Source organism: Sciurus carolinensis, chromosome 6 (assembly GCF_902686445.1).
Source record: "Sciurus carolinensis chromosome 6, mSciCar1.2, whole genome shotgun sequence".
NCBI classification, from domain to species: Eukaryota; Metazoa; Chordata; class Mammalia; order Rodentia; family Sciuridae; genus Sciurus; species Sciurus carolinensis.
In genome coordinates this window covers 42,972,746-42,989,552 of record NC_062218.1, presented here as the reverse complement: position 1 = coordinate 42,989,552, position 16,807 = coordinate 42,972,746, and the positions used below count along the sequence as shown (strand labels likewise).

Below are 16,807 nucleotides of genomic sequence, written 5' to 3'. Positions count from 1 at the left end.
TATGGATCTTGAGATTTTTGGAGTGGTTCTTTTCCAGGAAAGGTTGTTTATTTTCTGTTTGCAAAACAATTCATTGCAGCTGCCTGTAGGCATATGTGTAATAGAGTTTAAACCAATTAAACCTATAGTTTTGAAACTGTTCATGAAATCCCATCTCTTGCGTGAAACCTTGGCCTGATTAATTGGAAAGAGTGGTAAGTTCTCCAATATTCAATTTCCTTCTTTACTGACATTTTAGTGTAGGATGAAATATGGTACCTATTTAGTTGCCTTTTTCATTATAACTCAGCTCTTTAAATCTATTTCTAAAAAATAAATGAATAGCCTTTTTATGTCCAGCATTATACTGGGTACATAGAGAATACAAAATAATTTTTTTCATTGTTTGTGCTCTTGAAGAACTGAGGTCTCACACACATGAAAGAGTTAAGAGAATAATTATCCAAATCTGGTTTATCCTATAATTGAAAATGGCACTCACCGCAGACTTACAGAGATGCTTCATCCCCATTGAGACCTAATATCCTAAGCAATTTTTACAATAATAATTATTATTTTTAGTTGTAGATGAACACAATGCCTTTATTTTATTCATTTATTTTTATGTGGTGCTGAGGATTGAACCCAGTGCCTCACACTCTACCACCGAGTCACACAACCCCAACCCTGCAATAATTATTTTTAATGCCAGTTATCAGCAGGACATAGTGGCCCATATAACTAAAGAGTTCATGGGTTACAAACATTTGGCACAGTTTGATCCAGAGTTCTATGCATCAATCATACCCATTTTTCTGAAATATGACTTTCTCTTCCTTGGTGTATTTGTATCCTCAGACTTTGTTTCTTAACTTCTTTCCCTTTGGTAGTAGAGTGGCTCACTGCAGCTCATAGGGCTTCCTCCTTCAGCGTTCATATCCTGTAGACATTACTAAGAAACCAAACCTCAACTCTAATGACCTTATGAACCTCTGACTCCAGTTGATTCACACTGCCAAAGGGTCTTTTTTTAAAATATCTTTTTAGTTGCTGATGGACCTTTATTGTATTTATTTTTATGCCTTACTGAGAATCGAACCCAGCACCTCACACGTGCTAGGCAAGCATTCTACCACTGAGCTACAACCCCAGCCCCCCACCAAGGGATCTTTCAATATGTGAACAAATAAATCCTCTTTATCTTTTTAAGTCACCTTCAGTTGAGCATTCTATTTCTTCCAACCACAGGCATCTTCAGATATTTATAATTTGATACTAGAAGTGGGTATTGCAATTAATGGTCTCCAAAATGTGGAACTGGTTAAATAGATGTAGGGATGAAGGAAGGAAGACAGACTCTTCTGCCTCTGGCTTGTAAAGTTCTGACTCCTGTTCTCTGAAAGCCGATTATTTAATATTTTACTTTTGTGTACCTAATATCTGTCATCAGTTCTTGTGACTATAAAGATAACCAAAATGTGAAATATGCACAATCCAACTGGATTTTATTTTTATATTTGTAAAAGCTTTAGTCCTACAACGTAAGAAAAACAAGAAAAGAATTTATAGCACTATCTACTCAAATCAGTTATTGAAGTAAAAGAGATTGGAACAGAATTGTATATAAGTGTCTGAGAGTCAAAGAATGCCATCACAATGAAATGCTGGTTCAACCTCAGGAAAGTAGGAAAAGCAAAAGCAAACTAAACCCAAAGCAAGTGCAGGGAAAGAAGTGGTGAAGACGAGACTGGAAATAAGTAAGACAGAGATAAGGAAAACCATGGAGAAAACACAACAAAAGTTAGTTCTTTAAGAACATTAACAAAATTAATCAATACTTACTCAATTAATAAAAAAGGAAGACTTAATTACAAAACGATGTATGAAAGTGGGAAATACTTCCAATCTTACAATAAAAAGGATTATAAGGAAGTACAATGAAAAAATATAGGCCAACAAACTCGATAACTTGGATTTGATGTACATATTCCTCAAAGGATAAGAAAAATAACTCAACAAGAAGTTACTAAAAGTAACCCGACAAGAAATAGGAAGTCTGAATAGATCTATAACAAATAAAGGCATTGAGTTAGTAATCAAAATACCTCTCAGAAGGAAAGCCCAGGGCCAGATCACTTTACTGCTAACCTCTACAAACAGTTTAAAGAATTAACAGTCCTCCTTGAACTATTCCAAAAAACAGACGAGGAAAGAATATATCTCTACTCCTTCCGTGAGGCCAGGATTACTATGATACCAAAACCAGACTAAGACCTTATAGGAAGAACACTATGGATTAATATCCCTTGTGAATATAGACACAAAAATCCTGAACAAATACCAATGAATAAATCCAGCAACATATAAAAAAGTATTATACTTTTTGGGGGGCGGTACTAGGGATTGAACTCAGGGACACTTGACCACTGACCACTGAGCCACATCCCCAGCCCTATTTTGTATTTCATTTAGAGACAGGGTCTCTCACTGAGTTGCTTAGCACCTCACTTTTGCTGAGACTGGCTTTGAACTCGAGATTCTCCTGCCTCAGCTTCCTGAGCCACTAGGATTACAGTCATGGGCCACCACACCCAACTAGGATTATAGTTTTGATGACAAAATGTGTTTTATCTCATGAACACTGTATCAACATACAAAAATGTTTCACCATGCAAAAATCAATGAAATATATAATACTACTAGAATGTGGACAAAATATGTTTTCATCTTAAAAGATATAGAAGTATTTAACAGCATAGAGTTAATGTTTGACTCAGAAACTCCACTCTTAGATAAGACCCAAGAGAAATAAAAACATGTTTTCACAAAAACTTAAATGTTAATAAGCAGCATTATTCATAATAGCCAAAAAGTGGAACTAACCCAAATGTCCATCACCCAGTGAATGGATAAACAAAAGAGGATATAGCCATACAATAGAATATGATTCTGTCATAGAAAGGAATGAAGTATTGATATATATTACAGTGCATTAACCTTGAAAAGACTCATTGTACTAAGTGAAAGAAGTCAGACGCCAAAATCCAAATCCACTATATATATATATATATATATTTTTTTTTTATATTTATGTATGTGTGTGTGTGTGTATATATATATACACACATATATACACACGCATATTTCCATTTTTACAAAATGTCCCAAATATGCAAATTCACAGAGAAAGAAAGTAAATTGGTGATTCCCATGACCTGGTAGAAATAGAAATTGGGGAGTAACTAGCAATAATTAAGCAGTTTCTTTTTTGGATGATGAAAATTTTCTGAAATTGAATGATAAAAATGGTTTCACAGCCCTGTGAATATACTAAAAAAACTGAACTGTATACTTCTATGGGATAAATTTTTGTAGCATGCAAAGCCAGATAGAAAGATAATAAAATAGGTGTTGAAGAATTGTAAAGTCCCTGCAGGGTATGGTGGTGCATACCTGTAATCCAAACTACTGAGGAGGCTGAGGCAGAATCACTGCAAGTTCAAGTCCATCCTGGACAACTTGGTGAGACCCTATGTCAAAATAAAATAAAAATAGCTGGGAATGCATCTCAGTCATAGAATGCTTGCTGAGCATATGCAGAACCCTGGGACTGATTCCCCAGTACCACAAAAAGAAAAATAAAGGAATTGTAAACTCTAACCAAGTAATGGAAGTAGTGAAGGAAATTAGGATCCTAGGAGAGGGTGTCCACTTTTTTGAGTAAATAGTGAAGTGGGTAATGGTAACCTGTATCTAGGAGAAAACAACCCCCTTTGAACCTTTGAAGAACATGAAGTTCTTGTTACAGCAACTTCTCTCTCTTTTTTTTTCTTTTTTTTTCCCCCCTAGGGCTCAATTTGTCAATAATTGTCTCCAAAAATTTTAATTGAAAACCAACCCAAGTCTAGTGAGATGAGAACCCCATGTTGCTTGGCATAACAACCCATCTCATTTGGGATGAAAAACTATTTCCTTAATGAAAAATATTTTTAACCCTGGAAGACTTAACATTAAGAGCATAAAAATAATAAAACATCAAACTCACATTTTTAATACATTCAATTAAAGTATATACTAGATGTAGGTCTACCAGATAGGTTCCCATTTTTATTCTAATTCAAAATATGTTATTTCTGAATTGGTCTCTCCTGTGAAAAAGTATGAGAATTTAAAATGTACTAGAATTTGAGAGCCATTTAATTTATAACTTTAATGGAAGAAATGTTTAAGTAATCTCAACTACCTAAGAATGTTTTGGTTATTAGACATTCTAAAATGCTTAAGAAGAAAATTAAATACATTAAATTTATAAACGGAGCTATAAAATGTTTGGGTGATTAAATAAACTTAGTTTATAAATGGATATAAAGAGTATCAAATGGACTGGAGGTACAGTTTAGTGATAGAGTGCTTGCCAGGTGTACATGTGAGGCCCTGGGTTCAAGCCCGGTACTGGGGCGGTGGGAGGAATATATATATATATAATCAAAGGCACCCAGAAAGTGATTTTTAAAACTTAAAAGATATATAAATAGAATGTTAAAATTTTTAAGGTGAATATTAAAGCTTCAGAAAAAGCTAGACTTTTAAAAATTTAATAAACTGTATATTTCTTTTTAAAACTGCAAACTTAGTTTTTAAAATAAGTATTCCTATGCACCAAACACCTCCTTAAGGACACCAAAAATCTCAGAGGGACTTTTCACGGACCTTGTATCTCATGGAGTATAATATAAGGGGACATGGTGGGAAAACTTCTGTGCCCAGCTAGTTCTTGTGGCCTTTAGAATGTCTCTATACAAAAGGCAGAACAGAGGAAGGAAATAAAATATGGCTTTACTGAGAGATGTTCCTTCTGCGTGCTAGACTACAGTTTAAGCATCTGAAATCATAACTGGAGCCTGGCCAAGTTGAAAAAGCCAAACTCTCTATCCTCCTAAAGTGTGAGCCAAACAAGGAAGAGATGGTCTAACATGTTGAGGTCAAACTGAGTCCTGGAGAGCCTGCTGCCCCAGACCCCTCCCAAACATTCCCACACCTCCCTGCCACACAAAGCAGAAAGCTGTAGACTGTTGTAGGCCAGAGGCTGGTGATTTTTTTTTTTTTTCTGTAAAAAGACTAAATAATAAATATTCTAGGCTCTGTGGGACATACCATGTCTGTGGCAATTACCCAACTTTGCTGTTGTGGCATGGAAGCAGCCATAGATAATACTTAAGTGGATGCATGTGCTGTCTTCCATTAAAACTTTATTTACAGGCAATTTATGGTGCATGGGTACCATGGAAGCAACCCACAAAGACCACTGTGACTGAGGTCCCTTCTGATTTTTAAGTTTCTTCTGTACCATTAGGACTTCCTCTTGAGATGACAGACTTTGACTGGGTCTTAAAAGGTGAGAGGATATTTATAGCCTGTTCCTTTCCACCTGTGGATGGAGGAGCCTTGGGTCTGAAACAGGATTTGGAGCAAAGGTCTGCAGGCAAGAAGCGGTTCAAGCTGTAGAGGCCTGGAACACATAAGTGGAGTAGAGGAGGGTGCAGACACTGGGTGTATTCCATCAGTTCCTGAAGATATGATCATCCATGCCTAATTGCAACTCCTAGCAGTTGTCTTATAAGCCTTTTGAACAGGAAAATTAAACAAGTCCCCCACATATACCAAAAAGAAAAAAATATATATATGTAATTTTTTCCTTATCTCTAAGTTAAAAATTAAGCAAAAATAGGAATGCTTATTAGATCCCCAGCTATACCACCAAAGCAAATGGCATCATTTTGTTTTCCATGCTGAGTTCCCCCATGCAATGGGAGACTAGGTTTCTTTTTAATTATTTTTACTGCACATAGCATACTATACACATCAGAGGTTACTGACTGGGGAAGAAGACTTGTAATAAGGGCAAGGCTTAATCCCAGGTAATCACCTACAGTCATCGTCTGGTTTTTATCAGTCCAAAGTCAGGTAGGCTGCACTGAACTTTAGTTTCCTTAAGAAAGGAGTCTTCTTGAAAGCAAACATCCATTATAAATATGCACTCCCAACATGATGATATAATATTGGTTAATGTCACATAGTCATTTTCTGGTCCTTATTAGTAGTACTCACTAAAAAGTAAATAATATTCATTCGGTGTTGTAATATCTGGAACTGTGGCATATTGGTCTTATTTGTGTTATTTATTTGTGTCTTTAATGACATATTTAGTACCTTTCTAAGGATTTCAAAATCCTGCAAGCAGTACAATGAAAAGGAGAACAGCTGGTGCTTCTCTCTAGACGAACCTTTCTTTGAACCAGCTGCCAAGAATGCACTCTGAAGAATCTTAATGATGTCCCGCCACTCTATCTCCAGGCCCATCCTGGAGCCGTGGCATGGGCAAAGTTCTCTCTGACTTTGGTGAAGGTTACCAAGTTAAGCTTGCTCCAAGAGCTTCCATAATTAAGGCGGCAAACACAGACAAGATGTGTACACTCAGTGGTGTGCTAGTAAATTGTTTAACAGGTGACACCCTTTAAAGAGAAGAGACCAGGTCAGATGCACCTGCAGATTTCTGTGGTGTAGATACTCCAAACCATGACTGATTTCATAACTTAGATGATCTGACATCCTTGTGCCTGGAGTTGGAAAGAACTTTCAATCAACTATTGATAGCCCATGTCAGGGGGCTCCAGCATACACCAAGAAGTATTTTAATACAAATATTTTCCCCCATATGACAGGTTAATACAATAGCCATATTTGCTCCAGGGATTAAGGTAAGAAGGATGTAAATCAGGAAAGTCACACTCACTTTTAATAAAATTCCACAGTCAATTCAGGCTCTCTTGGCATCCTGTGAATTGGCACCCATACCACACTTTTACCAGTTTAAAACCAATATGAGCCTATCTCAAACACCATTATTCATAAAATTCTTTGAAAAGTACAGACTAGGCAGTGGCCACTTTGTGTGTTTAAAATGACAAGAAAGGGCTGAGGTTGTAGCACAGTGATAGAGCACTCACCTTGGAGGCCCTGGGTTCAATCCCTAGCACCCCAAAGTATAAAATAAAATTACAAGAAACTAATGACGGGCTCAAGAGTGTTACCTGAGTCACGTTCATTCCCTCATATTCAGCTCTCCCTTCTACCTACCAAGTTCCACGATGGCAGTTCATTTTCTTGACTTTCTGTGTTTTTGAAATACTTACCTCCTGGACTGCATGAGCTGGTGACCTATCATGTCAGTTTGAAGGAGCTGGCATCATCAGCCTTCATGAGACCTCATCCCTTTTCCAGAAATGAAGAAAGAATGTGCCTTTATTTCTGAAGTTTCTTTTAGCCACCCTATTTCAAGATATTTCATATTCAAATTGAGTTCCAGGTTGTAAGAACTAAATAACCCTATCCCTCTTGACTGGATTCAGTTGGCTGAGTTACTTCCAGTCAGAGTGTCTAGGGTCCCAAAAATGCTTAAAAATGCTCTTAGGAAACTGCTTGGTACTGAACGACCTTTTGTTGTCACTAAAAAGACCCAGAGGGAAATCTAACTGTGTAATAGAAATGATGAAGACTGTGCTCTGGTCCAGCTGCTGTTATTTCTGTCTGGATTTCATTCTACTCTGTCCACGTTATTGGAAGCCCACGCACTGACACATGGGGGCTGGCACAGGTGGCTCACCCCTGCTGCCTCCACAAACTCAGCACAGTCCCCTGCAAGAGGTGGTGATGGCATGAGTGAAGCTATGGAGGGCCAACCTTCAGATGAAAGCTTATGGAATTCTTCAGACTGATCCCGACTCTGCCGCAGTCCGCTAACAACTACTCATGAGCTTAAGAAGAGTCAATTATAATCTAGTTTTTGACCAAAGAAGCGTGTATGTCATTCATAGACGGGAATCTGGGCAAGGATGGAGAAGTATTCAGCTTCCATCCGGGGCCCAGATGCAGACAAGAGGTGCCTGCATTCCACGTGGGCTAGGGCAGCAGTTCCCCACAGCGCAGGACCACCCAGGTGATGATTTGGACCTGGGAAGGATGGAGCATTTTTAGTTTTAGCAGCTAATGATGGCATTTAGTTTGCTAGAACTGTGGGTGACATAAACTATAATGTCACACATTCTGACTCATTTTTTTAAATGACACATTCATGTGGATCAAAACTGTTTATAAATATCCAAGCTTAGAACCGAACTCTATTTCACATAAAAACGCTGAGTAAACCCTTTTTATACCCTCCCTGACACCGCCCTGGGTGCTTAAAGGAAAATCAGGTCACCCCTGGGCCCACACAATTTACATGGTTTAAAATAAAAACAGCAAACACACAGCTTATTGTTATAAATAAAAATTACTTTTGCAGGTTTTTAAAAAGGAAAGACCTATTATTACAGTTCAGAAACTATTCATGTGCTTTCTAAAAATTTAGTCATAGCAGGTTGACAAGAATTGAAAGTAAAATTTTTGAAGCTGAAATGAGGGCAAGACAGGAAATCAGCTAGCATCATTCCAATCCCCTTAGTGATCCTGGAGCTAGGAAAGGCTTATCTTATGATTTCACTACTCAAGGAAGCATAAAGGACGCGTCCTACCCAGTGAGTGGGTCTCCTGCGATCTGAAACATCTCACCAGTTTAACAGCTGCTACAAACATTAACAACAATGAGATGGTCCCAATTCTTCTCTGCGCTATTGAGATTTTACAGCCGACGTGATGTGTCAATCATGGAATGCCGCAATGCAGATCACCCCGAGTGAAGGGCTCTGATGACATGGCTAAAATAGGTTGGCAACTTACAGTGGCTTTGTTTTCCCATCTCTAGGGTGGACACATGGCCACTAACAAATGCCCACACTCTGTGGGTATCCTGAAAATAGCCAGATGACCACAGGTTGCCAGGCAGCTGTATTCTGATGTCATTCCCCCAAGTGTCCTCTCCAAAAGCCAAAGTGAAACATTCACCAGCTCCTTATTCCAGCAGTTTTCAGTTAACCATGATATTTAAGCAGCTGATGAAGTGTTCACAAGACTTAGGTCTGTTTTCTCTTAAGTCATCTTTAAAATTTTTATCTTGAGAAGAAAATGACCTTCAAAAAATTAAGTCCATCATGAAAAATAAATCCTTGCATCACGGGCAGGTTTTTTTTTCTTTTAATTTTAAAAGCAATTTCAGATGTAAGCATATTATTTGTGTCTGTCAAACTTAAGCATCTTTCTTTAGAGTTATTTACCAACATAAAAGTAAATGGTAGACAGGTCAGAGTTATTTTCATTGCAGCAATACTGGGAAAGTAAAATCTAAAGCTAGGGTGAATATAAGAAAACAAAACAAAAACATTATCCTAAAAAAAAAAAAATCAAAATTAGAACACAAAGTCTTCCTCATCCCCTTTCTTGGACTGAGTGGCGCTGTGTAGAAACAGGAAGCTGCAGGCTACATTCCACAGCACCCATTGTCCCTTAATCACCGGTGGACTGCCCAATCTTGGTTTTAAATGGGTAATATGAATTGCGTGGAGTCCTTTGGATACTGGTGGGGTGAATGTGGCAGGTTAGGTACCCACTGAGGTCACGGATCTGAAAATCTCAGATTACCCAGTGATATTTGTCAGCTTAACACCACGAGGCTCCTTTCCCTGTTCCCACTCTGTCACCACAGCGTTCACTCCTTCTCAGGTTTGGTATTCAGCAGAGCCGCTCCCGGAGCACACCTGCCCTTGCACATCTTCATCTTCTTCCCAGTGAGCCTGCGGGACTGGATTTTCACTTGCTAAGAAACAACTCTATCTAATGGGTAGCTACACCTCCTGGGGTGTTTTGTAACTGTAATAACTGGCACTCTTCCCAGTTATTAACAACACTTAAAACGCTATCCTTTTGGATTTGAGGTTATAAAATGTGGCATAGGTACAACTTACCTTCGTGTAGGATATTTGGGACATGACATGGTGTCCTTGATCTGATGAGAAGCATTATTGATTCAATACCAGAATGCCTCAGAAACATAGATGTCCCAGGTCCTGCACCCAGTGATACAGTCTGAAGCCTCACTTTTTGGGAGAAGCATGATGTGTCAATCATGGAATGCCGCAATGCAGATCACCCCGAGTGAAGGGCTCTGATGACATGGCTAAAATAGGTTGGCGACTTACAGTGGCTTTGTTTTCCCATCTCTAGGGTGGACACATGGCCACTAACAAATGCCCACACTCTGTGGGTATCCTGAAAATAGCCAGATGACCACAGGTTGCTAACATCTCCCATTTATACATCCCCAGGAGCAGCCCACTTCCCTTTCTTGTGGTGGACTTAGCCATAGTTGCCCACCTGCCCTGGCTCCCCCAACTCCTCAACCCCTGCTGCTGGCAGAAGGCTGTCAGCTGACTGGCAGTACCCTCCTCTGTGGGACAGGGTTGGTCTCTGATACAAGTCATTGCACAAGTAGTTCCGGATTCTCTTGGAGGTAAATTGTTTTCTACACCCTGATGAAAAGAAACTGAAAAGGTGGAGTTTTTATTCTTACTAAATGGGTTGTGGCTCAGTGGTAGAGCACTTGCCTAATACATGTGAGGCCCTGGTTTGATCCTCAGCACCACATAAAAATAAATAAAATAAATGTATCGTGTCCATCAACAACTAAAAAAATAAAATAAATGAAAATTCTCTTCACAAAGTGGTTTGTGAAATGCACTGGGCAAAAAAAAATGTTAGAGACCCATTTTTGGATCCACAGATAAGATTCTCAGTACTCTGAAGAATCAGAATTAGAATTAATGAGAGTCCCTCAATTCTCAGATTATTTTTTTCTAGGATTAGTATTTATTGTGAATTTGCTGGCATTTATAGGAGAACTTTTTGAACACACTTGAACTATAAAATGTAAGCATTTTCTGGCTCCTAAATTAGCATAAAAATTTAGTATTATATATATATATAATATTGTATAATATATACAATATTATATATATATATCCTTATTCATATGTAAAATGCACAAACATGTTAATACCAGTTTGGGTGGTATATCTTTGCCATTGACAGTTGTTCTCACAATGGTATAAGCAAAATGATATCACACTTGAGAATGGCATAAGACTGAGCCACTCTTTCTGTCAGGCATTGACTAAGGTAAGGTACTGGAATTTTCCATGGCATGTGGGATTGAATGGGATTTGTTGACCAAGCATGTCTTTGAATAGTGACTCTTCTGCTATTACTACTTGACTGTATTTTATCTTATATAAAACCTTGCTGAGCAGTAAGTGCAAAAGTTCTATCCTATGTGATTTAGTGTGTGTGAATGAGGAGCATCATAAGTTTGTACTTGGTCAGACCCTTTGAGAGAACCCCATCAATCCTTCTGGAATGCCTGACAGTTTGATAATTGATTCAGTCAGCTGTTGGTAATATCTAGTCATATCTAGTAATGTTAGTCAAGATCCTAGCCAGTACAGTAAGAGTGACTTGTGACTGGTTATAAATTAAAAAGGTTTTTAAGAGAGCAAATATGCCACCCCTGTACCTGTAAAGTTTTGACTTTTCCCTCCCAGTGAGTTCAGTACTGGGAGACTTAATTCATGTGTGTAAATGTATTTAAGTTTATATATGTATGCTCCTTGCACAGGCACACACACTCTGTTTCTGTACTCTTTCCTAGAAAACACTTTCATAAGTCTCAGCAATAGACACTGCACATTTAAGAGAGGAGAGAATAAGATGGTTTAGATTTTTTTTGTTTATGTGCTTGATGGTCAAAATTAATTCTCTTGAGTAATTGATATAGTACATACTATAGGTTGTCACCAATTTTACATGTGCCACGATGAGAGTAAAGCTGCTCTGTCACCACTATTTTGGTGAAATGGAGCCTTCTTGGTGCCTGCATTGTATTTTGTCCTGTGCCACAGTGCAAATAATTCTTTCTCCGACTTCTGCAGACCTCCCGTGCTGTTGAGTGTATGGATGGAATGATGTCTTGCAAGCAGGTCACCCACCCCTAAAGAAAACACTCTCAGGTCACAACATATAACCCCTGTTACAACAACAGCTGTGGACAGGGTTCTAGAAAGTCCTAGACATCTCAATTCCTATAAATTCTTGAAATCCCCTCATTTCATCACTCAAAATTTTGCTAAGAGAAAGTGTCCAATATAATTAATAACATCTTTATCTTTGTTTTCCCCCCTTAAGATCAAAAAATATTTTGAACTTGAACCACTCGCACGTGGAAAACGCTGGATTCTGCAGCCCTGCTCGCTGGATGACTTGGATGCACTGAAAGACAGCTTCTCTCAGCTGATACATTTGTTAGAAGAAAAGGACCACGAAGCTATGAGAATGTGAAACCTGGCAAAGAAATCGGGTTCCAGAAGGCCTTGAACCTCCCATGTTAGTGTCTCATTTTAATTCTATTTTGGTATCAAGACTATCATGACTTCAGTCTCTGTTTTCCTTTAGTTATTCAGACTCTCATCTCTCAAAGTGAATATTATGTAAGTCAGGTGAATTATCATCGGCATTAACGTCAAGTACACACTACTGAGAGAGAATTTATTCTCTGTTTACCACTAATTATCTTCACCGCATGTCTCCTCCTTCTGTTGTTCTAAGCATCTCTTCTATACTTTGTGCTAAAATGGATGAAATTCATGGCTCACGGAAATCAAATCCCTTATGAAGAACTCAGAAAGACTCAACAGTACCTTGACTAATTTTCCCTGGGTTTGGGAGTGGAGGATTGTGTGTCCAGGACTCCACAATAATATGTATGTCATTTTCAAGATCTTGGGGGTTTGGGTTTGCTTAAATTTTTTAAATCTTATTTTTATTCTTTAATTTTTTTCATACTGACCTTATAGACTATGAGTGAAAAAATAAGCACCAAAAACTTCAGTTCATCCTCCTATGAAAGAATATCCTGCCACAGTAAAATTAGGTTTGAAGAACTTAAAGACCAGATGCATAATGTTTCCTTGATTATATCTGAGGTCTCACTCCTTTCCCTCTTTTAAGAGCAAAGACACTGTTTTAGTTTCTTTGGTGGGCGTCAGAGGAAACTTAGGCACAATGCATGCATCACTGATTGCATTTGGTCAAGTCCTCAAATATGTTTTTAGTGGAACAATCAGCCTCCATAAAGCCAAGCTGCAACGTAATATAGGTATCTTTTTCTAAAAACCAGAAGTGTTTGATTGAAATAGAGAAAATAATTTTTAAAATAATAAAAATTTTAAAACAGCCAAACAATGTATAATTTATACTGGTTAGTGTTTAAGCTGGCAAGAATTTGACAGAGATATCAAAGACAGAATCATCTGTATATTTATTCATTATGTGCTAATGTAGTTTAATGGAGTCTGGTAAAGCCTCCATCTAGTAGTTAAAAGGTCTATCAGTATTTCTATTATAAACCTCTATTTTCAGGGGTTTCATTGTGCCCTTGAAATGTGCTGGGGCTGCAGCAAATAAATAATTTGAGGGCCTAGATTCAGTCTTTGGAACTGATTTTTTTTTTCCACTTAATTTAAATGACTAAATTGCCTAGAGATAAATGTACAGTTTTAGTAAGGTTTAGCACCTTTGACCTTTTCTAAATCAGGAATAATCTATGGATATTGAGGTTCATAGATGAAATCTTCTTTGGCACATTTTGTAGACTTTTGACCACTGATTGAAATACTAAGTGGACAAATGATAGAAAACTGCTCCTACACCTGAGCAATAAAAACATGTTTGTAATTTTTAGGCAGCATAGACTGATACCCAAATACCACAGACTCACACTCTCTCACAAGGTAACAGAAAACCTCACGATTCTCCAGATGATATAGTTCAGACCCTTCACATCATTCAAATGCAGATTTTGCAATTTAATCCTGAAAATGGATTTTACTGAAATCATTATCTTTGAACTGTCCAACACTTGTTTAAGGTTTTTTTGTTTTGTTTTGTTTGTTTGGCATGGATCAGAGAAGATCCAGAGTGATTTATATACAATTGTGTCTACAGTATTTTGGAATATTTTTAGCACTGTGTAATAATCCGTGAGCAGCACAGAACTTATATTCCAATGACCAGTTACACAATTCCTGGTTTAATTTTGTCCTCTTGTGCTTATCTTCTATGAAAAAAATAAATGATTCTTAGGCCTTGCTTTCCCTGCAAGTTCATTAAATGTAAAATGTCGTCTCTTTAAGATACTGTGGCTGAGTGCTCCTAAGCCATCTGTTAAATGACTTCCCGTCGTCTGTGTGTGTTCATGTGCACACCAGTGATGGGCCTCTCCTCAGACCCACGACTGTCTGCAGCATCTCAGCCGTCAGAATGAAAACATTATCAATCAGTACCCAACAACAGCTGTTTTTGACAAGTTTCTGTCTGACGCCTAATGCTTTCAACTGTCAATAAGGCTCTTTCTTTGTCTAGCAGGTTGGAGCTGGCCGTCTTGCTGCTTCAGTGTGGCATCCTGTCCTTGTAACCCTAGAATTTGCCATGTTTTGGAAATCCACCTGGGGGGAGGGGTGGGCCTGGATGGGTTGGGGTGAGTGGGTTGGGGGTCTGCGTTCTATTCCTACTTTCCTGTAACGTGCCACAGGTGTCTTAGTTTGCATATTCAAATATTATGTAGGAAAAACAGTCTGTTAGGTATTTCTTCACTTAGCTTCTTGTTATATTTATGGAAGTTACCAGTTTTTGTACCTTCTTAGTGAAAGCAGTTGCCTTTTTATAATGGCAATTAATTTATATAAAACTTTGTATCTACTGTAGTTTACAGTATTGGTTGCTAATTAACTGCCATATTGCCCTGTCTTTCTATTAAAAAATACTGTATCTATACTTAGAGGTTAACAGATTCATGTGGACATTTGCCAGGCAAGAACTCGTATTGTCTGTGATTTATATATGATTTTCACTATCTTCAAATGAAAATAAACGCTGAGTAGAACTGATGTTTCCAGACTGACTCCTTTCAGCTTTAGCATTTGGGAGTCGCAGACTTCTGTTTACATTTGTGTTGCCTGTTTAAGTCTTCAAAATAAGTTCTGCTGCTCTTGGGTCAAAACAAATGATTAATCCGCATTTCTTTTGAAGCCATTGTGAAAACCTCAACAGAAAGACACAAGTGTCTTTTCCAGTTGGTTCGCCTTCAGCAGCAGTTTACTCTCATGGGAGCTATTGCTTCGGAGTGAGTGAACAGATTTGAGATGTTAATGAAGTGTCATCCTTCAATCAAAGGATCATTTTATAATATTTGCCGCAAAAGCAGCTTTCAGAGGGTGGCACTGTTTGATGCAATGAACTGTTTCCTTCAGTGGTGATGGATGCCCTTAGGAAATTAGATACTTTTAATTGACTTAGAGAAGAAACCCTATGCATTTAGGTCCATCCTTAAGGATGAGAGTACTCTATAACAGAGAGAGTGGAAGAGTAAAATTAAACAATGGATAGAAGAGAGAAAATGAAAGAAGAAAATAAATAATAGAAGATGAAAATTTCAAATCCCAGCTCTTGTTTGGTCCCCAAGTCAACCTTATTCTTCCAGTTTCTGTTTGGCTACACAGTTTGCAATGCTTCACGTCTAAGCTGAGATCCAACCTGCATCCCCAGTCTCATTTCTAAGATGGGTAATGAATGAGCAGTTCTCCACTTCCTGAGCATCTCACACCTACCCGAACGAGTGTGGACAGAACTGTATGATTTTTAAGCAAATGGGTTTGGTTTGGTTTTTTTTTCCATACCCAGGTTGCATTGACCCAGACTCAAATGGAAATCTAGTATTCATACCTGGCTTTTTCCTCTTTTTAGTTTTGAATTGCATTTTCATTAACCTCCAATCTGAGTGGAGCGAGATGTGCAGAGTAGTGGGGATTGACGTGAGAGCTGCCCTTTGGGATCACTCCTTTTCAATGTGTTTGGAAGAGAAGGTCTGCCTTTGTTATGCAGCAACTTTAGAATATTGATTCTCTTCTCGCCTTCCCTTGCTCCCCAGCCTGGGTCGGGAGATCTGAAGTTCATGCTGTGAAATGTATTACCATATTGTGTTGGGAATTCCTGGCTCCCAAGGGTTCACAACTTTTGGTCACCATTGAGTCAGCGTGATTAAATGATTTGCATCTCAGGTCTAAATGTTTTGCAACTCAAATGCATGAAGTGACTGATGAGCCCAAGTTTTGGCACCCTACTGCACCCCCACCCACTTGTACTAATTTAGGAACATGAAAAGAATCCTTTGTAAGATTCAGAAGCCTCAGATGGAATATCAGTTTCCCCTCCTCTTTCCTATTCTCTTCGAATTAAAACCTTAAAAATTTCCTGTTTCATCAGATCTGGAAATTCCACCTTCCCATCCTGGGAGCTTGTATGTGACAACCTCTTCCTAATGTGACTTTCTCTGAAACCAAGGCAAAGAGTTTTAAAGTCACAAAGAAGCACCCCTCCATCATATGCCTTGTCTAGCATCCTCCTTTCCTACAAAACAGTGAAATAAAAAATTATTTTTCTATCAGATTTTCTGTAATCTCATCTTGCATTCCACCTCTGCTCCATGAAATGTGTCCTATTCAAGGGGTCCTGGTTTAGAAAGACCACCTTTGGAGTTCTCAGACTTGGCCTGCCCCTTCCTTTCTTTCTCTGTTCCTCAAGTCCTCAGATCACACAGGGGAGTTTCCCTAGGACACTATCAATAATCACTTTTTACAAGGGGCTACTGTAAGCCTTGTGGTTTTCAAAGCAATGTACTTACCACATATATTTGTGAGACCACTGGTACCATTTAGAGAATAAGGATAAAGAAAGGAATGCCTAGACCTAATGCCTTGCTAGTCTCAGCCAGGTTTATAACCCAGTC

At 38.3% G+C, this 16,807-nt stretch overlaps 1 protein-coding gene across 1 annotated transcript in view; it reads left to right on the top strand.

Annotated features, from left to right (window-relative positions):
- The window catches only part of Arl15 (ADP ribosylation factor like GTPase 15), a 392,761-nt gene extending 377,856 nt beyond the window's left edge, over positions 1–14,905 (top strand). Inside the window, exon 6 of the mRNA XM_047556318.1 lies at positions 12,151–14,905. Within this exon, the coding sequence (XP_047412274.1) occupies positions 12,151–12,303 (153 nt within the window). The 3' untranslated portion in view covers positions 12,304–14,905. The remainder of the gene's footprint in view (positions 1–12,150) is intronic.
- Positions 14,906–16,807: the final 1,902 nt, after the last annotated feature.